Raw genomic sequence first — 25166 nt, 5'->3', positions numbered from 1 at the left:
CGACATTGACAAAATACCGGGGAAAATCCAACCCAATATCCTTCTTCCTGGAGGAACTCCCGGGCGGATCCCCGAACTCGGCCATCCCACTATTGATAAGAGCAAAGATGGCCCGATTCGACGTACGACGCATCCTGGTCGACGAAGGCAGCTCAGTGGATATCATGTACGTCCACCTCTTCAAGACTCTGAAGCTAGACAAAACCAACTTAGCCCCCTACGTCGGATCAGATCTCCAAGGATTCAACGGAGCAACAACCAGACCGTGGGGATATGTTGAGCTCCTCGTCACCTTCGGCGAACAAGAAACGGCCAGGGAAGTCAAAATCCAATTCCTGGTCGTAGACTGTCCGTCTCTCTACAATTGCATCTTTGGACGCCCGACACTGGCCGAACTCACTGCGGTCCCATCCACCGTCCACCTGAAGATGAAATACTACACCAAATTGGGACGTGTGGTCACCATCCATGGTGACATCGAAGCAGCCCGGCGATGCTACGATGCCGCAGTAAAAGGACAGGCCGTAGTCAGCACGAAGAGCAACTGCAACAACAAAAAACTCAAGACCGAGGATCCCGCCCGAGGAGTCAACGCCATCGACCTCGACTGTCGCATCGGGCTGGACGAGACCGAAGAGGGGAGGTTCCCCAAGGAACGCTCTCTCGAACACCCGGTCCGACCAATCCCCGACGGGGAGTTCGAACTCATTCCTCTTGGGGACGATCCGGAAAGGACGGTGAAGATAGGTAAGGGACTACCCGAGGAAACAAGAGAAGAGCTAGTAGCATGCCTCAAAGAGAACTCCGACCTCTTCGCGTGGAATGCCGCAGAAATGCCCGGGCTGGACCCCGAGATCGCGTGTCATAAGCTAGCTGTAGACCGGGCAGCCAAGCCCATAGCACAGCGTAGACGCAAGCAATCGCCCGAAAAGGCAGAGGCTGCCGAGCGAGTGTAACACCTCAAAATTTGCCCTCCTCTCTTGGGACTAGCATTAACATATTTGCATTTTCATTTTAGGTCATTAGGCATTTTCATATTGCATATCATGTGGTTACATTGTGCAAGCCATCTTCCCAAGTCTTGATCAGAGGATGAGGAAGTCAGAAAGTGTATGCCTAGGGTTTACTGATTGATCATGGGCCATCTGAGGATTGGGCTGTGAATTAGGGTTTCATGATTCTCAATGGATGTTGGTCTTCATCTTGATTGCAATGATACATCATCATCATCATGGTTGGATGTCATCAGAAGATTGAAGAAGATTCCTTGAGATTAGGGTTTTGACCACTGGTCAACCCTAATCAGTTGTATTGGGCCAATCAGGGCTGGATCAGGAGAGGGGGTTTGTGATGGATATGAGGTTCATTTTGTGATTATATGGTGATTATTGAGGCTAGGGTTTCACCCTTGAGCCATTTCAGTTGGAGATTGGGGTTCAAATTGATCTATGCATTGCCAGATTCATCTATCAGATGAAAAGTCAACTGTGGTCAACTGTACATGATCTGATGGATTTGGAGGTGGAAATAAGTTGAAGACACTTCATTCATGTTGGAACAAGTGTTAAATGACATCTCAAAGCTTAAAAATGAAGAAAATCAAGTCAGGACAAAAACTGCCAAAAATAGCAAGTGACTTGTAATTGAAGTTTCCCAAAATGGAAAGTTTTTGACCTCAAAAACAGAAGTCCAAGGAAGCTTCAAATGAAAAATTGTTCAACATGACAGATGTAGATCTTGTTCTCACCTTTCCAAAAAGTCCAAGAACTTGAAAATCCAATGTGTGGTTTGCAAGATATGGCTCATTGAATTTCAGAAAAGACCGTAATCAGGAGGCCATAACTTCCACATGGTTTGTCCAAATTGCAAGTTCTTTATATGCACAAACTCCATTTGACATGTACTTTGAGGGTGCATCATTGGATTTTCCCAAAAATGGCCAAGGCAAAAAGTCACTTTTCAACTGGACAGCTGAATTGGACCAGGGGCAAAATCGTCCAAATCTCAAAATAATTGGAATTTTTGAATGGGACTTTTTCCAACACCTCAGGAATGGCATTTAGAATGTGTTTGAATATTCACTTCATGGTTAATGCACATGGTTTGAGTTTTGGGTTGAAAAATGAAATGGTGAAAATTGGACAATTACCACACATATGTGAATTTGAGAAATACAACACCAATGAGCATGGGACAAGTTTCTATGGTTCACATATGACATTTGGAGTTTGCATGAGCTGTCAAAACAGCTGGAAATGAGCTGTACATGGAAATTACATTTTTGCCCTTATTTGCAAAATAACCAATTTCATTAACAATTCCATTTTTGCTAATTAACATGATTAGTGGATGATTAAGCTCATGTATATAAACCAAAACACTCTCTAATCATAACAGAATTTCATTTCACCAAAATTCAGATCTAAAAACTCTCCAATTCTCTCACATTTTCTCAAGAACATTCAAGAACACATCACACAAAAACCACAAAAACTCTTCCAATTCTTGATGAAATTCGGAAATTCTTGTTGATCCAATCTTCATTCCACTTCTTCTTCTACTGTTTTGACAAAGCAACTTCCAAATCCTCAAGATTCACAACTGTCCAAAGAATGCTCAACAATGGTGAATTGGAATTTCTCATGATTGGAGCAAATTCAAGCTAGGCTAACACCTCCATTCATCTTCCCTATCATCAAGCTTGGACTGTTTTGAAGAATCACATCCAAATTCATCACGAATCGCAACTGTCGGCAAACAAAGGTGCGAATTCGAATCTCACGGTTTTGTAAATTGTTATATGCATTGTGTAGATCGTTCATCGTAGGTTAGCGTGAAACTTGCGGTTTATAAAACGGTTGAGCGAGTTGAGAGAAATCGCGACTCGAAGCTTTGAGTGAGAAACTTTATTCGATCGATCCGTGAGTTGTGTTAGGAATTAGGTGAAATTGATTATGTATTTGAGATCCTCACACTTAGACCTTTCCATCGGTGTATCATTTGCTTGATTTGGTGGAGAATTTCTCGAGGCCGAAGCTGGTGTTGATGGAGGACGAAGAACACGCAACGTTCTTCACGATTCTGGAAAAAGAGCCCGTGTTCAATCCTGAATTTTCGCATGGCCTTTTTGAACTTTTGTTTACCGCCAAGACCATCCATTCACGCAGCGCCAGCACATTAAAATGCTGCTGTGTCGTTTTGGCCAAAACTAGAATATTACCATACTGCTATTAACACAATTAATTAATTAATGTTAATCCAAATAATTGTTAATAAATATCATAACACCTTAGAAAAATCATAGAAAATTATAGAAAAATCACAAAAATATGGAAATAATTTTGTTGACTTTGTGGTTGAATGTAGATGATTTTTGACCTATTGGTCAAAGTTATGCTTGGATTATTTTGCATTTTTGCCTAGGGTTTCTTCCACATGTGCATTTGTGATACCTTACACCATTTTGATCATGAAATCCTCATATCATAAAATAAATTCTTGAAAATTTTTGTGGTGGTTCTTGACTCATTGAGGATTATTTATATGTAAATTTCATGAATTTTGGATACCTGGTTAGAGAGCAGCAAATTCTGGAACTTAGGTGTGACAATTTGTGTCACACCTCATTATGTCAACTTGCAGGATTTTTTTGAGTGACCTATACATGTTGAAATAAAATGAAATTTTGCATGATGATTGGTTGGCATGTTGTAATGTTGTATGAATTTTTGTAGAATTTTTCACTGCATTTTCTATTTGATCATGATTTTTCATTTCTGGAGATCATTTGTGCAAGCTCATATGACATAGGTTGGTAGAATGATTGGGACATGCTCACATTGTGTTGTATGGCCATGAAATTTGATATGCATGAACTAGACACATTTTAGGACCTCCTTGTTTTGGTCTCATCCATTTCTTTTTAGTTTCCAATGAGATATGAATTTTTGAAGTGGATGTATGCATTGATGGTGTGAATTGGAGCATGAAATTGTGTCTGTTTTTGTTGATTTTCATTGACATGGTTCCATTTGCCCAATTGAGCTCAAATTTGACATGGTAGACCTTGATTGACCCCTGTTTAGGTGTATTTAATTTGAGATTTTTTTGATGTGTTTTGGCATGGCTTTGAATGCAATACTTCTGTTTGTATGTTTGGTGGTTCATTTGACCTCATATGGATTGTTTTGTGCATGAATTGAACATGATGGATGATATAAACATGAGACCAATGATGTTTGATCTTGTTTGATGTTAATTTGATGTTGGATGGTGGATACCTTGCTGTTTTAACTTTTTTCTTGCTTTTGGACCCTAGGCTTGGCCTAGTGATCTAGTTACTAATGTTTGCTTGATTTTTCAGGATCAAGTAAGCAATGTACGTGGAAAATGATACAAGTTGGTTTTAATTGATGTTGTGGATGTTTGTACACTAACATAACATTGTTTTGTAGGTGTTGGAGCTTGGGCTTAAGCCTTGAGCTTGCTTTGTGTTGTATTGTTTAAACTGTTTGATTGTTTGCTGTACAATTTGTCTGATTGAATACTGACTGAGTTTGATTGTTTCCAGGTACTTTAGTTGCTCAGTTCCTTGTGAACTATTGCTTTGCTTTGCTTAAGCAACTTGCATTTGAGGTATAACCTTCTTACTTCATGTAGTCTGGAGACCCGGCTGTTACCGGGCCGGGCAAATAAATGTCTGAAGTCCTCCTTAAGAGGCAATGATTGTGGTTGTTTATTTTTAAGCCCAAGCAGGTGAAAGTCCTTCAAGTAAGGCAATTGGTGGAAGGTAGGGACAAGCAACCTGTCCCCCACTATTCAGTTGAGTCTTCTCCTTGCTCCCATTACATGGTTGTAGCATTGAGATCAAAAGCCCAAGATCTGTTGTGTCAGAGTCATCGAGTATAGAAGGGTTCCCCCATTCTGGACCCATGCTCATTTGTCAGCTCTCCCTGGTTAGGGATAAGAGCTGTGAGGTCTGATCCTCACTTCATCCTTTCATCTGCTTCACCTTAGCCTCGTAATGGCAAGGTTAAGAGCAAACATAGCCTGTACAGACGATTGCTTAGGCAGTCAAACCTGATTGATTGAGCCCCTTGTTTGGCTATAGTGGGTGTTTTGTGATTATCTGATTGACATGCTTGTTTGAGATACCTGTTCTCATTTGATGATATATGATTGTATGCTTGTGTGCTAGCTTCTTTCCTGGTTAGGTTAGTTTGCTTATGCAAGTAGGATAGAAAACCGAACTTAGGGTTAACGATGCATGACAACATTAGGCTCGAGTCTCAGCTCCCTAGTTGTGTATCTTTCCCCGGTTTCTGGTTAGCAATTTAGTCCCTTTCAGGGGAACTACATCGCCCTGATCCTCGTTCCAGACGGGGTATGTAGGCAGGGGGTCGTACGAGACCTCTCCGGGCAACCTTTTTCTTTTTTGCGTGTGTTTACTTGTTATCTGACTGCGTGTTTTGGTTCGGATGCCGACGTAAGCCCAGTGATTGGCAGTCGGGCTCCCCGTTTGCCGTTTTGTGTGTTTGGGTTCGGATGCCGACATAAGCCCAGTGATTGGCTGTCGGGCTCCACGTTTGCCGTTTTGTGCGTGTTTTGGTTCGGATGCCGACGTAATTCCATCCAGTGGTTGTCGGGCTCCATGTTTGCCACCCTTGCTTGCTTGATTGTTTTGTGTTGTTTGGCGTGCGTAAGCCGAACTACAGTGGCTCTGATTCTTGTTCCAGACAAGATATGTAGGCATAAGGTGCGATGCCTTATCGAGCCCGTTTCTCTTAACCCCACCTGCGTTCCCCGTGTGTGTGTGTGATGTTTAGCAACCTTTTCTTTATTCTAGGACGTGGATCCCTAGGAGTACCTAGGACGTGAGGGGTGCTAATACCTTCCCCTCGCGTAACCGACTCCCGAACCTTTTCTCTCTGGTCGCGAGACCATGTCTTTCCAGGTTTCTCTGAGCGTTTCCTTTCCCTATCTTGGGATAAATAACGCTTAGTGGCGGCTCTGTGTGTCTTTATTTTCGAGCTTCGCCGGTTGATTTTTCGCAGGATGCGACAGCGAGCTGTAAAAGACCTCTTAGAGGCAAATTTTATTTCTGAAGCCCAGTACACAACCTGGCTCTCTAATGTAGTCCTCGTTAAGAAAAATAATGGAAAATGGCGTATGTGTGTTGATTATACTGATCTTAATAGGGCTTGCCCGAAAGATGCTTTCCCCCTCCCTAATATAGACTCGCTCGTTGACAACTCTGCAGGTTTTAAACTCTTGTCCTTCATGGACGCATATAGTGGATACAACCAGATCCCTATGTCGCCCGCAGACAAGAAACACACAGCGTTCATGACCCCAACGGGCAATTACTATTACAACGTGATGCCGTTCGGGCTCAAGAACGCTGGCGCTACATACCAACGCATGATGAACAAAGTCTTCAAGGACGAAATAGGGGACATGCTCGAAGTATACATGGACGACATGATCGTCAAATCACACGAGGAGATAACCCATGCTCGACACCTTACGAAGGTATTCGAGCAGGCGAGACAGTGTAAAATGAGGTTCAACCCCGAGAAATGCACGTTCGGAGTCCGGGCAGGCAAGTTCCTCGGTTTCTATCTCACCGAAAGAGGGATCGAGGCCAACCCCGACAAATGCCGGGCATTCTCGGAGTTTCCGACCCCAAAAACCAAAAAATCGATCCAGTCGCTCAATGGAGTGCTCGCCTCACTCTCCCGTTTCATCGCCAAGTCCGCCCAGCACGCATTGCCATTCTTCAGACTCCTTCGCAAAGAGGCTACCTTCGACTGGACCGATGAATGCGAGCAAGCGCTACTCCATCTAAAGAAGGTTCTGTCCCAACCCCCGGTCTTATCACGGCCATCAGAAAAGGAAACCCTATACTTATACCTATCCGTGGCGACCGAGGCCGTCAGCGCCGTTCTAATAAGAGAAACCGACGAAGGACAAAAGCCCATCTATTTTACGAGTAAAGCACTCCAAGGTCCCGAGCTCCGATATCAGCAAATCGAAAAGGTCGCCCTGGCCCTCATCAACACAGCGAGGAGACTACGATATTATTTCCTCGCACACACGATAAAGGTGAGGACCGACCAGCCAATCAAACAGCTGCTCGGGCGCCCGGATATGGCCGGGAGGATGCTCAAGTGGTCACTAGAACTCTCCGAATTCGACATACAATACGAAAGTAGGAAAGCCTTGAAAGCTCAGGCGCTGGCCGACTTCGTCGCGGAGATGACCCACTGCCCGACTCCAGCAGAAAGCGCCCACAAATGGACGATCTTCGTCGATGGCGCCTCTAGCACATCAGGCAGCGGGGCCGGGATCATCCTCGAAAATGAAGAAGGGATCCTGATAGAGGTATCGTTAGCGCTAGCGTTCCCAACATCAAACAACCAAGCCGAATACGAAGCCTTCCTCGCAGGCCTGAGGTTAGCCGAGGACCTGGGAGCAAAAGAGGTAAAAATATCCACCGACTCCCAGCTCGTGGCCTCACAAGTGCGAGGAGAATACCAAACCAAGAACGACAACCTCCTCGGGTACTTGTCCCTCGTCAAAGAAAAACTTGATAGATTTGAAAAATGGGAAGTTCAACACATACCCCGCGAGCACAACACACGGGCAGACGTTCTCTCGAAACTAGCCAGCACGAGGAAAAAGGGTGGGAATAAATCAGTAATCCAAGAAATTCTCCCGCGGCCCAGCATCGACAAACTACCGCCTCCACTCGAGGTCAACGCTATTGGAGATGCCCACTGTTGGATGACACCCATCTACAATTACCTCACACGAGACGAACTCCCGGCTGACCCGAAAGAGGCGACCACTGTCAAACGACGCGCATGCTCGTACGTACTCCTCGAAGGCAAACTCTACCGGAGAGGATTCTCCATCCCACTACTCAAATGCGTCGAGGAAGAGAAAGTCCCCGACATACTTGGAGAGATACACCGGGGAATTAACGCTCAACACCTCGGCGGACGATCGCTCGCACGAAAAGCCCTTCGAGCAGGCTACTACTGGCCGACCATGCAAAACGATTCGAAAGAGCACGTCAAAAGATGTGACAAATGCCAACGACATGCCGACATGCACCTCGCACCCCCGAACGACCTCAAATCACTGTCTTCCCCATGGCCCTTCGCGTGGTGGGGCATGGACATCCTCGGACCCTTCGTCACCGGATCATATCAGAATAAATACCTCATCGTCGGGGTGGATTACTTCACCAAATGGATCGAGGCGGAGGCACTGGCTAAAATAACCGCGCAGAACATTCTCCGGTTCTTCAAACGCAACATCCTCGCTCGGTTCGGTATACCCCAGGCACTTGTCACAGACAACGGGACACAGTTCACGGACGGAGGATTCCAGGACTTCATCGCCAGCCTGGGCACCACACAGCATTTCACGTCTGTCGAGCATCCGCAGACGAACGGGCAGGCAGAGGCGGCCAACAGGGTAATCTTACGTGGCCTCAAACGCAGACTCGGCGAGGCAAAGAGGGCATGGGTCGAGGAGCTACATAGCGTCCTATGGGCCTACCGCACGACACCACATTCTACCACCGGGGAAACCCCGTTCCGACTAACTTACGGCACCGAGGCAGTCATCCCGGTGGAGATACGGACGCCAACGAGGAGGACAGAGGAGCCCCTAGACGAGGAAATGAACGATGAAACCCTTAGAGCCGAGCTCGACCTAGTCGAGGAGATACGTTCCGAAGCAGCTCTCCGGGAAACAACCCTCAAACAAAAGATAGCACTACGCCATGACGCGAAAGTCATAAAAAGAGAGTTCCAGGTCGGCACCCTGGTCCTCAGAAGAAACCAGAAAAACCCGAGAGAGGGAAAACTGGCGGCCAACTGGGAAGGCCCTTACCGCGTCCGCGACAAAACGAGCAACGGGGCCTATTACCTAGAAAACCTACAAGGAGAACAACTCGCTCGACCATGGAACGCAGAAAAACTTAGACAATATTACAGCTAAATACACCACGGGGAGACGTGGCAGGTACGACCACGCTCTTCGTCCCCAAAACCCCAGGGAGGAACCACGAGACCCGGGAACGATCCGGGGTCACATAACAAACACAACCCTCCCCGACGGTTGGGATCTTGACCAAGGCTCAACGTCGAAGTACCAAGACTGGCAGGGCACCCAGCTCGCGATGGGAGGACCCAAGCCTCGGGACCAGGGTTCGAACAACGGACCCGGGCTTCGATACCCACGGGCACAAAGCCCGACACTTCGTCGGTTCCCTAAACCGAGGAGATTATCAAAGTCGAGCAGAGTACGAATTCATACAAACAAGTATCAGACACAAACGAGCACAATGAATGATAACGAAAATATTCATACATTAAAAACGATAACAGTAGCCGAAGCCAAGTACGCCCGAAGGCCATATTACAACGCCCGAAGGCCAAAATACATAAGGCACGCAGGCCAAGATAACTAGAATCAAAGAAAAACAGATAAACTAAGACTCCGCTCGGAGCACCTCTTCATCCTCTTCTTCTTCTTCTTCTTCTCCCCCCAGCTCCTCCTCCACTTCAAACGGGCAGATAATCTCACCATCCCGGACGCAGTAGTTATAGGCCGACCCTGCTGTCACCAACTCAGGGTTCAGAAGCCCGAGCTGCTCGACAGCATTGTCGAAACCCTCTTTGAAGCAGGCCACGAGATCTTGGTTGAGAGTCCGAATATGCCCTAGCAACTCACCGCGCGAACCAAGGGCGCGTTCCTCCTCGGTCTCATCTGCCAGAGGACGGACCTTTCCCTCGAGAAACGCAACCTGAGCCCGTAGGCCAGCGTTGTCCTCGGTCAGCTTCTGATGGTCGGCCACCTGCTCTTCCAAGCTCGCCGTCGCAGCCTTCAACTGGTCCCTCTCCTTCTCCACCTCCTCCAGCTTCCGGCTCAGCCCTTCCTGCAGCTGATGCTCTTCTTTGTAGTCCGACAGATCTTTAGATAATTTTTCCTTCTCCGCCCGGACCTGCAAAAGGGCACCCTCCAGCGAGGCAGTGGAGACCGAAGTGTCGGTCAAAACCATGGCCGTCTCCATCACCCGGATGACAGCAGCAATATCCCTGGCCAGATCTTTTCTCCGAGCAGCAGCATCCTGGTCCAGAATAGCCTTGGCCTCAGGCGCGGGCACAACAATCGACTCCTCGGCCTTGAAGAACGACCGTTCCACATAGCAGGGAGGTAGAAGATAGCTCCCCGGTCCGTTCGGACTTCCTGGAGACGACCTGGTAAGGGCCCCAGCCGGACGCTTCCGTTTATGGAGGGGAGAAGCCGCTGGCGACGGGCTGCTATCAGGAATGTTGATCGGGTTAGACCGAGGAGGAGAGGAAGGAATCACGCTCGCCGCCTGCGAGGGACCGACCCCGGCATCGCCAGCAGTCTCCGAGACACGGGCCGCAGTTTTCTTCTTCTTCTTGGGCACCCGGTCAGGAGCGCCGACCTGGTTCGCTAGCTTCAGCACCCGATCACGAGCATTGGGCATGGCACCTGCAAATAAATTACACACAAACGTTAGCGACCGAAGTCATAAACAGAAATAAAAAGCTAAACAAAGTCTGCCTACTCAATAACGCCAGAGCTTCCTCCTCGGTATCACACTCGAGCAGAGCCTTCGTATTGATATAACGCGTCTCGGTGATTAGCTCCCCGGCCTCATCCAGGTAGGGCACGCCCTGTCGATTCGCCCAGAACGCCAAGCTGAAGCTCTGCACGTAATCGACCAGCTTCTTGTACGCGAGCCTATCCTCCTCGCCGAGCATCGCGTACTTGACCGGTAATGCGCTGTGGAGAGATCGAAATGATCACGCTGCCACCTCAGCGGTATCTTCGACATCAGCGTCTCCTCCCCGTTGGGTTCCCGTTGATAGTAGTAGAGAGAGTGAAGGGCAGCCCGGGTAATCGGCATCACCACGTACCACCGGCTTTTGAAATGGCGAACAGAATCCTCGTACGTCTTGAACAGACGCACGGGCTGCTTGAAAGAAACCCAACTGTGGCGACCACGGGAACCGGACCTCTGGAGATGGAAAACGTGGAAGAAGAGAGCCCGGGTGCAACCAATGCCGAGGAACTGGCAAACTAACTCGAATGCCCGCATAAATGCGAGAGCATTAGGATGTAGTTGGGACGGCGCCAGCCGGAGCCACTTGAAGACCGACATCTGGAAGGAGTTGAAGGGCAGTCTAATCCCCGCCTCACGAAAAGCAAATTCATACATGGTGAACTGCTTCCCCGGGAAATGATGACAAATGCGGTCTTCTTCCTTGGGGGCGCAGCAATACCAGTTTGGTGGATCCTCCCGGCTTATGGTCTCGACCATAGCGTGAGCAGTGATGGCCTCGTCACAGAAGTCTGATTCCTCCTCCAAGGGCTCGTCCGCAACCCATGAGAAGTCGACCTGCCCGGAAGAGGAGGCGTGTTCGGTACCATCTCGGACACTCCCATCCCCGACAGGGAGACGAGCGATTGTCGCGTCTTCGGTGGAGGACCCAGAATCTTCCTTCCTCGGTCGTAAGCGCCCGGTAGCACCTGAAACGCAGACAGAAAGAGTGAATTCGACGTCATATCAAATCCACCCTTCCACCGCAGGTCAAGTGAAAGGGCGTAGCGGCGACGGACACTAACCGCGCTCAACTCGGTGGCGCACGCATTCTATGGAGACCGGGCATAAACTTCATACAGCCTATGCACGTATTGCCCAGCATATGAAGTTTATGCCCGGTACAGTAGGATCCCAACCCTATTTTTTACCATCTAATATACACCTACAGTCCACTACACTGTTCCCAAGTTAAACCTAACCACATTTCTACAAAAATAGCATGCGTTTGACAGAAAACAACAAGGAAAAAGAATGGGTCACAGTGGAAAATCATACCTGACATAGTTAAGTTGAAAGGGGTACGGTGGTATCCGAGCAGAAGGCGGTGGTTCAGATAGGAGGACGGGCGGAGACGGCGGTCCAGACGGTTGAGCAAGCAAACGAGAGAGAAGGTGGAGAACTCCGGTGAACGTATGAGCGAGAAAAAAAGGTAGAAATGAAGTTACTCAACCCCTTTTTATAGGGCTTGGCACGTAGACCAACATGCTAGGTCATCATTGCCTAGCCTGCCTACGCCGTCTTTGCGCGCGAAACGAAGCGACGCCACTAATCGTGAGACACGTCTATCAAAGATAAGAAGCTGAAACGACCCGAGCACCTATCCGTCTCCTCGACTCACCACGACGCCACCTCCCCGCGTCGTACCCACGTTCACTACAAGGAAGGTGCAGACCAACCGATCACCTCCGTCCCCGACATTCCCGGAGAAAATGTCAGTCATGAATAGGTCTGTTACAACCTCACCTGTCTAACGATCAAGCTTCCCCATCGTCTCGGGGAACCCTTAGTTGAAACATAAGTCATCTCTCTGGCTCAGAGACTCGACTTGGGGGGCTCCTGTTCTGGACTGGGCCATGACACTAGGCACGGCACGGCCCAATGCTCGCCAAGCCCACGTCCGAACGACCGTGTCCAAGCGACCACGAGGACACGTCAGGTGAACGACCGTCCGCCCGAAGAATGTCTCCCCGGCCCCTTAAATACGTGTCGGACAACGAGCGGGTCCTCCTCATATGATCTCCATCCACTCATCGTCGACCCACGTCGCGGACACCTAAGTTGTGTCGGGCAGAGCCATAACGGCATCTCACTCACCACGTCACCCAACTCCCCTATATTGTCTCCTTAGGGATAGGGGCAGTTGGACCAGGGGGCAGACCTTGGTCTAGGTCTTAACGCTTCTTACGCGTCCCCTGGCAGCTCCTCCTTGGGCCTAGCTAATCCAGCCCATTAGGAGCCTTGGCCCAGCGCTGGGGGCTCAATATAAATACCCCTTTCATGGCAAAGGGGCAGGTATTCTAACTCACACTCTGATAACCTCATTCTGTACCTTTTCTGACTTAAGCATTGGAGCACCTTGCAGGTACACCCCCCTCTCATTTCAGTCTCCGGCCCATTCACCAAGACCTTGGAAGGCCCTCCTGATCAGGTGAGATCACTTATTATATTGATTGAGGAACTCACCCTTACACCTATTTTTCAGGTAACGAGAAATGAGTCGAGTAGAAGCTAATGCTTGGAGTCTAGAGTAGTTTCTTATGGGTCATGCTCTGATAGATGTAACATCGGGAGGGAATGTTTTAACTAAGTTGATATTGGTTGTTGGATGATTTACATGTATTGTGTTACATGTTTTACATTGATGTTGAATTTATTCCGCTGCGAATTATGCGAAGAATCTTATTTTGATTAAATAAATGAGCATGACAGGATATTTTAATGATTGTTGTGAAATGATTGTGTGACACCCTTCGGGGCATAATTACTCTGATGAAGATATGTGTATTTTAATTATAATATTTTGGGGTATTTAGAAGGGTGTTACATCTATCATATTAGATAAAAGATATGATATGTTTGCCATTTAAGAAAGTACAGGAGTTGTAAGGAGTCTTACTAAGATATCATTTCGAAGAATATAAGATAATCATGTCCACAAGTTCTATTACTCATATTTTCATCTTTAAAAGGATAATTATATATTAAACATCTTTTTTCACCTTCAAAAGTTGAATTATATATTAATCATTTTTGTACATTATTATTCTTATATATATAAGCTAAATATTTATTTATTTACAATCGTTTCAACGTCGTATAACCTTAGTTAAACCTTAAAACCTTTACTCCAACCTCCCTGATATAAGTATCGATTTTGATAACTATAATTAAGAATATCAAGAAGGAAACCTTATGGTAGAAACAATCCATTCATTATTACTATATCTCACCATATCTGAAAGGGAAACCGAAAGAATCCACGAATCAACGCTATCGCAGTTGAAGAAACGAGCCTCCACCGTGAATTCAAGATCCTTCTTTATCATAGCGATAGGTCGTACCATTCTTAAAACGCCCAGTCCATAGTGGACGCATGGTCAATCCAAACATAGTTCGAGACAAACTTTAAAATATAACTCCTTTACATATGCAGGAGTAGAATGAGAAGAAAAACTCCAAATATTCATTAAGTTTGTCAACCTCCTACAGAGGGAGACATATTAGCTGGATTTATTAGATATGGAACCTATTTTCGAAAATCCAAGCAACTCACTTTGAAACCAAAAGAGGTAATAATCCGAAGAAATGTTGGCTTGTTACTCCGAGCGAAATGCCATATACAAAAACCTATAGAAGTCGCACAACTCATTGTAAAGAGAATAAGCAGGAAGGGAAATGAAGTTTGTTTACTCAAATCCCATCGAAGGTAAAACAAATCACCAAACAGTCAGGCGCATACCTCCTAGTGCTAATTGTCCAAGGGACGCATATATATCCCATACGCGCACAAGACCAACATTTCTCAAAGTTCCTCGAAATTCAAATGAATAAATATTTTTCCTAAAGAGATTTTTTACACATAAATAATATTATAATCCTCATCAGTATGACATAAATTCTATTTGTGAAATAGGATCCCACTAGGAGGAACGAACTTAAAGCACAATGGGCACACCCTCTCTTAAGAACTAGCCATTCCAAGAGCGTAGATGGTGGATCCCAGAAGATATTCATCCGGAACCAGGATTAAACTTGGGGGCAGGGATAAGAACACCACCTTTGGCTAGGGACGATTCTGAATGACGTTGAAGAATTGTACCAACTGCCCTCGACTAGGACGGGTAATGAAAACCTTAGCATTTACATTAGTTCCTTTCGAATGGGAAGGGTAACGATAAAGCTTAGTGATTACTTTGACTCTCATCGATGGGGAAAAGAGATAACAAATTCAAGGGTTATGCCAAGTCTCACCAAAGGGACAAGTGACATCAAGCTTCAAAGATCTTGCTGGTTCTCGCTCAAGAAGGGAACCATATAAGATAATACAAACGATGCAAGCTCCCACTTAATGGAACAATCAAATTCAATCACAACAAAGGAAGAACCCGCAAGCTTGTTTCGAGTTGAGAGGTCGAGTCAAGAATGAGCTAGATGGTACAATAAGAAGACCAGGAAGAATATTAAACAAATTATGACAAGCATAAATAAAACATCAATCAAAGAAAGGTAAATAAATATATTGTTGTCCATACATGTAACATGAAAATACAAGGGTACAACAACCTGCCTATATTAGATATAAAATAAAGTCAAGTCTTTCTATCTTGAGGCATTGCACTATCATCCTCCACCAATGCTCTGTCTCAACTGACTTTATTTAGGTCAAGTTGCGAACGAGGAACAAGAATACTTGAATGAAGAGTTTCTAACTGCTCAACATCTTGGTTGAAGGCCTCATAAACCCTTTTAAGAGTTTTTTGGAGGGCCGTGTTAACCTCATTCCTCAATCTATCCATGGCCTTCTCAGTACAATATTTAATCTCCACGATGGTAGTGTTGGCCTCCTTTAAATAGTTTGTATCCATTTCCAGAGAATACTCAAGCTCAACAATCCTAGCAATAAGAGAGGAAAGGAATCCATGAACTTTCCCCTCCTTCTGAAGAGACTTTGTTGGGCCTGCCTTCTCCCGAAGAGCGAACACTTCCTGTTTAAGCTTGAACCTTTATTTTTCATTCGCCTCACATTTTCCCTTCTATGTATCCCTTTTGGAAGAACTACCCATATCTAAAACATCACCTTAACCAGTAGCAGGCATGGAAATAAAGAAACGGTTTGGTAAGTGTAGAAAATGGCCTCTAAGAAGAGTTACATCTTCCCCGCTTCAAGAAGGTTCTGAAGATAGGCAAGATTATAATCAAAGATTGCATAAAGTGTCTCCTAAGAAGTGCAGGGAATCCATGATGGCAAAATGGCTAGAAGCTTGAGCAGAGGAGTATACGACCTATAAGAAGCACCCCTAAATAACCAAGTCTGTTTGGCCAAATCTTCCTCCAAGGGAGGACTCTGATCCTGATCGCTTTTGTTGTTAGTAGGAGGGGATTGAGTTTGGTCTTCAACAACTATAGCAACAACCTCGAAATAAGGTTGGTCCCGAATAGTGGAGATCGAAGGAATTTCAAAAGTAGTAGATATGCTAGGACCAACTGGACGAGGAGTGAAAGCCTGAGCTGGAGAAGTGATGGTGGCACCTTTAGACTCTCACTCTTTTGAAATGTCAGATACCTTCCTCAAGGCATTCATTTCATCTTCAAATACCAAACACCCCACAAACCAACCTACAAGGGATTGCTCTATCCTCACCAAAAATTTACTTCCTCTCTAGAATACTGGTCGCCCCCATAATAACACGAGTGTCAATGTATCATTTCCTCTATAGATAAGGCTTTACCTTAGAAGAACCAAACACATCTTATGACCGAGATTCTCATAAAAAGCATCAAGATCTTTCTTCATCTCAATCTCGTTAGGAGTAAGAGAATCCAGACGAACAACATATTCACGAGGCCCGCGTTTGAAATGGACCCAAGCCTAATAATTTTGAAACCTATTTATGCAAGGATGAAAGGGAAACCCTTGAAAGCCGGTAGAGAGAGGAAGCTCGGTAGGAATCTGACAGAAAATGGAGTGTCAGGATGAAACTGAGAGGGGGAAACCTTCAAAAACCTCAACACACTACTATGGAAAACACATGTAATAACGGTTGTGAAACACATATAATGACAGTTGCACGTCTACTGTTAGGTAGCGTGTGATTGTATGTATGCTGGTTTCCATAACGGGCGTGCAACCGTGGTTATAAGCTAAGTAGCACCCTATCTATCACAACAGTTATATTAAAAAAAACACTGTGGTATGTGTAAGAGCTTATTATAAAATATATGATTGCTTGTTTTCTCTTTCCCTCATTAACCATATACAACCACTCAAATAAAATTTTGAGATAATAATAAGAAAAATTAAATTATTCTTGAAAAATAACTTAAATGGTCCAAGGTTTTCGAATTGCATGCATCTTGTAATTCATGATTTTCTCATTAACCCATATAATTTGGTTCAATCCAAAATTCTTCGAAGTAATGATGATGAATTAATGTCTTCTAAGTCTTTCATACAAAATTTGATTTTTTTTTCTAGTTTATTTTTCAAACATAAAATTTTGTATGCAAGACTCATACTATCATCCATTTATCATCATTATTTTGAAGAATTTGTGGCATTTAATCAAATTCTATGGGCTAAAGAGGAAATCACGATTACAAGATGCATGCAATTCGATAAATATTGGATCGTTTAAGTTATTTTTCAAGAATAATTTAAATTTTCTGATTATTATCTCAAAAATATATTTAAATGAATGTAAGTTCAATTAGGGGTTAGTGAAACAAGCAATAACATATGATATAACAAACTCACTAACAATATTTATCAATAAAAACATCAATTAATTAATATAGATTAAGAAAACTTGATAACTAACCGTTTCTGGAAGCTATGAAGAGGATAAAGTGTAAGGGATGGTAGAGAAAATGTGTTCACCATGAGAATATTATATGAAAAACTCATATAATATTTCTACATCAAACACAAGTTCGCAACTCTCTTATTAGATTCATATTCATACATCCAGTTGCATTAGTGATAAGTAAAGAACCATAACCACTTACTAGTTGCACATGAAGAACCATTTATCAACAAACAACACAAAACAACATCAACAACAACATCGACATCATACAACAACATTTATCAATAACATACATTCCTTTAATTGAATTTTTTTTGGGAAAACTAAGATAAACTATCATGTGAAGCACATCCATAGTATGCAAACTTGTAAATATGAAAGGAGGATGAAACCGAGGAGAAAACTACAAACTTGTGTTAAATTTGAATGGATGTCATTCTAGGACAAAGGTAACCCCAAATTTGTCTAGGTAAACAAACATTCATAAAAAATATTAGAGCACTCTCAGGAGATGCTACATAACATTTAGCCTAATTACACGGGGAGAACCAACTAATCAAATGGACTACCAACTTCAATGTCACTTGGATCCTGACCATAAATTCTATGGTATGTCTTGATGAAATTTCGAGTCTCCTCCCTGTTCAAGGCATCAACTTCCATATTTGGTGTAGTCAAAGTAAGGAAGGATAAATCACCAATAATTGCAGACGGAGATGGCGTAGCACTAACTGCGCGATCACCTCCAACATCATCATCATAAACGATAATGATGAAGGAAGAATCATTAAAGGAAGTTTCTATATCAAGAGAACCACTAAAAAATCCCTCTGACTCAGAACTCTCAAACACAATTATAATGATTGAAACAAAATTACTACTAATTGAATGATGTGAATTTGAGCTAGAATATGTTTCTATTCTAACTAAAAGGGAAGAATCGTTATTTCTAGAATTTCTAGATAAACTTATAGAGGAATCATTTACACGAGTCATGACAAAATAAAAATTGGGTGTGAAGAAATAAACTCAGAGTAAAAAGGGTACACAGAGAGAGAATGTACTATGGTGAAAAAGATAGAAATTAAATGTAGAATGAGAAAATTGCATTGTGAAGAAAATAAATCTCAAGATAATGATCTTGATAAAGAAGGAAATCGCTCTCACAAAGGAAAACTGACTCTAAAAAATGGAGAAAAATCCTCCCAAAAAGCCAAGATACCTTTGTATAAAGGAGAGCGAGCAGCGAGGCAGATCGTAAGGAAGGCAAAAAGTTACAAATCATGACCAAATTTCTCCTTGGAAACACAAGTGAACTAAAGTGCACTCAATGCTCAGAGAAAAACAACTTACCATAACTTGCGAGCCTAAAGACTTCTCGGCGGGTGAAAATCAGACAAGTTTTGGGCCAGTTAAAAGCTCAAAGTGGGCGAAAACCAAGTATCCCGCCCAACCATTCAAAGTTCAATCAAACTTATCCAACACATATAATCAGCACATGTGAGAGTCAAGATACACTTTATGATCTCAATTTTTTCACTTCACTCATCTTGGACTCTTTAACTAACTTGAGTATTGGAGTACTAATGTTGCAAGTCTACCCCCACGCCATTGTATCAAAGATCAACACCACCATTTCAAGAGTTCAACATCATCAATCAACATCAATTTTGGTTTTCCCACGAAACAAGACTTAAACATTGTTATTTTGTTGGTGCCACGAAAGAATATTTTATTATGACTTGTTTTAATATCGATTTGTTCTACTTGTTGAAATCTTATTCTGAGTAACTCGAAGTTTAAATATAGACATTTCTAAATCAAAACTTATCAGTATAAAGTATATATTTTAGAAAGTTTATTTTTAGATATCAGGGATAATATTATTAAATTTAATCCCATTAAAATATATTTTGATATAAGTTTAATACTTTTAGAAATTTCTTAAAATAAAAAGTATTAATTTTTTTTTTTTTAATAATTAAATTTAATTACAGTTTTAGTCCTATATTTTTATCTGATTTATAAAATTGGTGTCCTATTTTAAATTTAAACAATTTTAGTTCTCTCACATATTTTTCACTTAAAATAAACGATGTTTCTATTTTTTAAATGATAATTTTTATGAAAAATAACAAATTACCATTTATATATATATATATATATATATATATATATATATATATATATATATATATATATATATATATATATATATATAAACTTTTAGAACTTAAAAACAAAAGTACAAGTTAAACAACGGATGTCTTGTTTATTCTTTATGAAAAACGTGAGAAAAAAATTATTTAAATTTAAAATAGAGGGATTAATTTTGAAAATCAGATAAAATTGAACGTTTAATAATTAAAATCATAATTTTTTTTTATAACTGAGAGTAAAGAAAGTACTGCTAAATTCAACCTCATTAAAATAAATTCTTTGATATTTTTTTAGGATTTTCTGTAAATGAAAAATATAATTAATTTTTTTCAGAAAATAAACAAAATTATAAAAAAGATATTCCTAAAAGCAACTGCAAAATATAATGATACAAATTTTCAAATACTATTATAACTCACTTCCAAACGGGTACTCTCTCGTTCCTATTTGACCGTTTTTTTAATGAACACACACGTAAAAAATACAAACACATAATTTTTTTTATTTGTTTTGATTTTAATTTAAATTATATATATAATAAACTCGGTAAATAAATTTTATAAATAAAGAAAGAAAAAATATTATATAAATTATAAAAAATTATTATTATTTTTATTTAAAATATTAAGAATTTTCATTTGAAATATTGAGAAATTATTTATTTATAGGATAATTTTTATAAAAAAATTAAAAATCATTTAAATAACAATTTGAAACAAAAATAAGTCAACGCAAACTATATAATTATAGATTTATAATATGGTAACAAATAAAAAAAATGTTATGATAATAATAAATTAACATTGTTATAAAAAGTAAAAGAAAATTCAAAAAGAAAAAAAACATAGCCAGCTGGACATAGGTATAAATTACCAGAAATAAAAATGAATGTAAAGTGACTGAATAAAATAAGAAATTTGTTTTACTTTCACATTTTTCACTTTCATTTTACCGTATTAGGACCGTAAATAAAAAAAAATAAAATAAATTGTATATTCAATATACGAATTTTATTCAATAATACAAAAATAATACTAGCGATATATAAAACGATCCAGTGTTGAAAAAAAATAGAAATTTGTTTCAGAGAGCGAAATCACGTTCACGCAGATAACATAGCATGGGTACGGTAATAGACGACGACGTTTCACCGGTCGAGGAGGTTCGTGCGGTGGTGTCCACCGACGACGACCCGAACCTACCGGTATGGACATTTCGAATGTGGACATTGGGGATAATCTCAGTGGTGTTACTCTCTTACTTGAACACATTTTTCGGTTACAGAGCAGAGCCTTTAACGGTGACGATGATATCGGTGCAAGTAGCGACGCTTCCGATCGGTCGGTTCATGGCGAGGGTGTTGCCGACGAAAAAGTTTCGGATCGTTGGGTTCGGAGCGAGAGAGTTTTCGTTGAACCCGGGTCCTTTCAACGTGAAAGAGCACGTGCTTATTTCCATTTTTGCGAACGTTGGTGGAGCTGCTTATGCTCTCAGTATTATTGATATCATTAGGGTTTTTTATTATAGGAGAATCACTTTCTTTACGTGTTGGATTCTTGTTATCACTACTCAGGTAAGGTTAATTAGTTAATGTTTCTTTTTCTTTCATCACTTTTCACCTTAGTTTGTATGAAGTTAAATAAATTTTTTAGGTAATATTTTGAATATTTTTTGGTTTATTTTTTTTTTATTGTATTAATGGCAGGTGTTAGGGTATGGATGGGCGGGGATAATGAAGAAGTATGTGGTGGAGCCGGCGGAGATGTGGTGGCCGGCCACCCTAATGCAAGTCTCGTTGTTCAGGTTTTTGAATATTACTTATGTTATACCATAAATATAATAACTTGCTAAACAAAAGCATCTGAATAGCAATACTACATACTTTCTTATTAAAAAATAGTCTAGACTAGACTATTCCTCTTTTGAAGAGTTTTGATAAATGTATTTTTTATAAACACTTATAATCATGAAGAGAAATTGTTTTCTAGTGTTCAAATCGTTTTCAACGTGTCATGTCATTTAGAGAATGATTTTAAAAATAAAAGAGATTATGAGAAATTTGAACATGTGAAAATGGAATGAATATAAGACATACACAATAGCTTAAAATGATGTTATGTTTTAAAAGGATGTGAAGAAGATGCGTAAAAGAGATGTGATCTTTTTAAATAGCAATATCAAATACCTTATTTTATATAAAAAATAGTAAAGACTGTTTTCTTATAAAAAAATAGTACACTATTTATCTTTAGAAGAGTTTTGATATTTTAGTATATGCACATAAATGTGAATAATTGAACAAAATACTAATAAATTTATGCTTTAAAACAAACTGCATTGAAAATACATACAACTCACCTTAACAACTCAATTAGAATTGTCTAAATTTTTTTTTGAGGAATTTGTATGTTGAAAAATGCTATTCTTACGCTGATTTCTACACCTACACCATATTCTACTGTTCACCAGGTCAGCAGTAGAATATTATAATAATATATTATTTTTTTTTAAATATAAAAAAATATTATTTTTTAATATTATTTTTTATTATCTAAACGTTTATTAACCAATTTCATAATTCTTTTAACCAACTTCATAATCTGTATTAACCAATTTTGGTGACTATTCAAAATTATTTTTAATATTTGAACTTTCATTAACCAACTTCGTCATTTCATTAACCAATTTTTTACATTTACTTAATCAATTTTTTTCACTATTTTAAGTCACTGTTCATAGACACTGTTCACATATACTGTTCATGTACTGTTCAAAATACTGTTCATAAAAATATTATTTTATTTTTAAAATACACTATTCACAGTATAAATACGGTCAATAATGTATACGGTGTAAGTATTTGGTGTAGGAAATGGTGTAGGAAATGGTGTAGGAATAGCAATGCTGTTTGTATGTTAGTCGCAATTCGACTCTATAAAAAAAATTCAAACATAACAAAATAATTTTAAGTGTTAACAATTAAATAAGAATAACAAATATTTTATTAAATTCTATTAAAATATGATTTGAAAGTGGCAAATTTTGCCATCTACTTGATAATCCACTTTACACGGTTTCAAATAGAACTCCGTGCTTATTATAATCAATATAAATTAATTCACATTTTTTAGAATAAATCATTTATTATTATTTTTTAAATTATCACTTAAAAGATCATATGAATTTAAAAAAAAATAAAGAATTCCATCACTAGAGACTAAGATATATTAAATTAAAGCATAATTTGATTTGGATCATTGATCAGTTTTGATTGCATGCATGGCAGGGCTATACATGAAAAGGATGAAAACCGAATGTCAAAAGAAAAGTTCTTTCTGATAGCACTTATCTGCAGCTTTGCATGGTACATAGTACCAGGTTATCTCTTTGCCACATTATCAGTTATTTCCTGGGTTTGTTGGATTTTCCCAAACTCAGTAACAGCTCATCAACTTGGATCGGGAAGAAACGGCCTCGGTTTCGGCTCTTTTTCGCTCGACTGGACCACCATTGCTTCATTCCTCGGAAATCCACTCATCACACCCATCTTCGCAACCATCAACATCCTTGTTGGCTACATTTTACTAATCTACGTACTAATTCCTGTTTCTTATTGGGGATTAAACGTCTATAACGCCAAAAACTTCCCTATATTCACTTCTATATTATTCACTTCTCAAGGTCGAAGATACAATGTCACCGCTATCGTTAACGATAGGTTTGAGATCGATATGAACGCGTATCAGGAGCAAGGACATATAAATATGAGTATCTTTTTCATTTTTAGCTATGGACTTGGATTCGCTGCGATTGTGTCTGCTCTTACTCATGTTGCTATATTTAACGGAAAGGAGATATATCATCGGTTTATGTCGTCGCGAACGGGGAAGGAAGATGTTCATACAAGAATGATGAAGGAGTATAAGGATATTCCGGGTTGGTGGTTTCATGTTACGCTTTTGATTTCGTTTGTTCTTGCACTTGTCATGTGTATTTTCATGAAAGATCAAATACAAATGCCATGGTGGGCACTCATCTTTGCTTCTGCACTTGCTCTCATGTTCACTCTTCCCATTAGCATCATTACTGCCACCACTAATCAGGTATGATAATCTGGTTATTAAACATGAAATGAAACATTTTTCTTAAAAATTTGTTATGTTACTTAACATGGTTTTGTTTCTATTTACAGAGTCCAGGTTTGAATATTATTACTGAGTATATTATGGGTGTGATTTCACCTGGCAAACCAATAGCCAATGTATGTTTCAAGACATACGGTTATATAAGCATGGCTCAGGCTGTTACATTTCTATCTGATTTCAAGCTTGGACATTACATGAAGATTCCACCAAGATCAATGTTCATAGTTCAGATTATAGGCACAATCATAGCTGGAACAGTGAATGTGAGTGTGGCATGGTGGTTACTAGGTTCAATAAAAGGCATATGTCACGAAGAGCTACTCCCGCCGGGTAGCCCGTGGACATGCCCGGGCGACAACGTGTTCTTCGACGCATCCGTGATATGGGGTCTGGTCGGCCCGCGACGAATATTCGGCCCGCTAGGAAACTACTCGAAGCTGAACTGGTGGTTCTTGATAGGACTGTCAGGCCCAATGGCTGTATGGGGTTTAACAAAAGCCTTTCCGAATCAAAAGTGGATATCACACATTCACTTTCCTGTTTTACTTGGAGCAACTTCAGCTATGCCACCAGCTAGCACAGTGAATTTCAATTCTTGGCTTATGGTTGCAATTATGTTTAACTATTTTGTGTATACATATCATAAAAAGTGGTGGAAAAGGTACAATTATGTTCTCGCTGCTGCTTTGGATGCTGGATTGGCTTTCATTACTATTGTTCTTTATTTTGCGATTGCTAATAAGGGAATAAGGTTGGACTGGTGGGGACAAGATGAGCACTGTCCTCTTGCTACGTGTCCTACTGCTAAAGGGATAGAGACAGATGGTTGTCCTACCTTTTGATGTCACAGGCACTATAAGTGTCTTGTATCAGTGTCTGATATCTGCATCAATATTTATGATTATATTTAATATATTTATTATTTCAAATTATTATCGTATCACTGTTGTCGTGAAAGTATTTGTTATTGTATTATATTATAGACCATTATTACTCAATTTATAGTTTATATCAGACACCTATCATATAGTTCATTTATTTAGGTGTTGTTTTTATATGCAATTTTTGTGATGATTTAGATGGTTGGAGATGAAACTTGGATTCATATTTAGTTTTGGGAATCTATAGCTGCATTACACTACGTTGTTTAAAATTTGTGTTTTAAATTATTATATAAGTGAAAAGTGTGTTGGATTTTTTGTCTTAGCCATTTTGTTTATAGTAGAAATTGGAAAAATAGATTTTGATTTATGATCATTTGTAGTTGGGTGCAAAGATAAGTTAAGTTTGATTAAATACTTTATTTCGGTAAGCTGTCAAACTTGTTTGTTTTGACTTTTGACTATATTTTTCAAAATTTTGCATACCCATTAGTATATTTCTTATTTCTCTATTCTCAAATAT

The 25166-nt window shown here is 40.7% G+C and overlaps 1 protein-coding gene across 1 annotated transcript; it reads left to right on the top strand.

The window, feature by feature from the left end:
• The first annotated feature begins 20659 nt into the window (after positions 1 to 20659).
• LOC127085254 (oligopeptide transporter 2) lies at positions 20660 to 24800 on the top strand. Its single transcript, XM_051025788.1, has 4 exons — positions 20660 to 21190; positions 21323 to 21420; positions 22904 to 23720; positions 23810 to 24800. Exons 1-4 carry the CDS (start codon positions 20738 to 20740, stop codon positions 24602 to 24604), a joined length of 2163 nt encoding a protein of 720 aa, XP_050881745.1. The 5' UTR covers positions 20660 to 20737; the 3' UTR covers positions 24605 to 24800.
• Positions 24801 to 25166: the final 366 nt, after the last annotated feature.

Source organism: Lathyrus oleraceus, chromosome 5 (genome assembly GCF_024323335.1).
Source record: "Lathyrus oleraceus cultivar Zhongwan6 chromosome 5, CAAS_Psat_ZW6_1.0, whole genome shotgun sequence".
Taxonomy (NCBI): domain Eukaryota; kingdom Viridiplantae; phylum Streptophyta; class Magnoliopsida; order Fabales; family Fabaceae; genus Lathyrus; species Lathyrus oleraceus.
The sequence above is the reverse complement of the archived record's forward strand: the minus strand, read 5'-3'. Positions and strand labels throughout refer to the sequence as shown.

Bases quoted from the DNA above. Each gene is read 5' to 3' on its own strand.
- LOC127085254 (XM_051025788.1), top strand. From the start codon at position 20,738: ATGGGTACGGTAATAGACGACGACGTTTCACCGGTCGAGGAGGTTCGT. The intron at 21,191-21,322 runs GTAAGGTTAATT...TATTAATGGCAG, and splicing joins TTCTTGTTATCACTACTCAG to GTGTTAGGGTATGGATGGGC. The intron at 23,721-23,809 runs GTATGATAATCT...TTCTATTTACAG, and splicing joins TTACTGCCACCACTAATCAG to AGTCCAGGTTTGAATATTAT.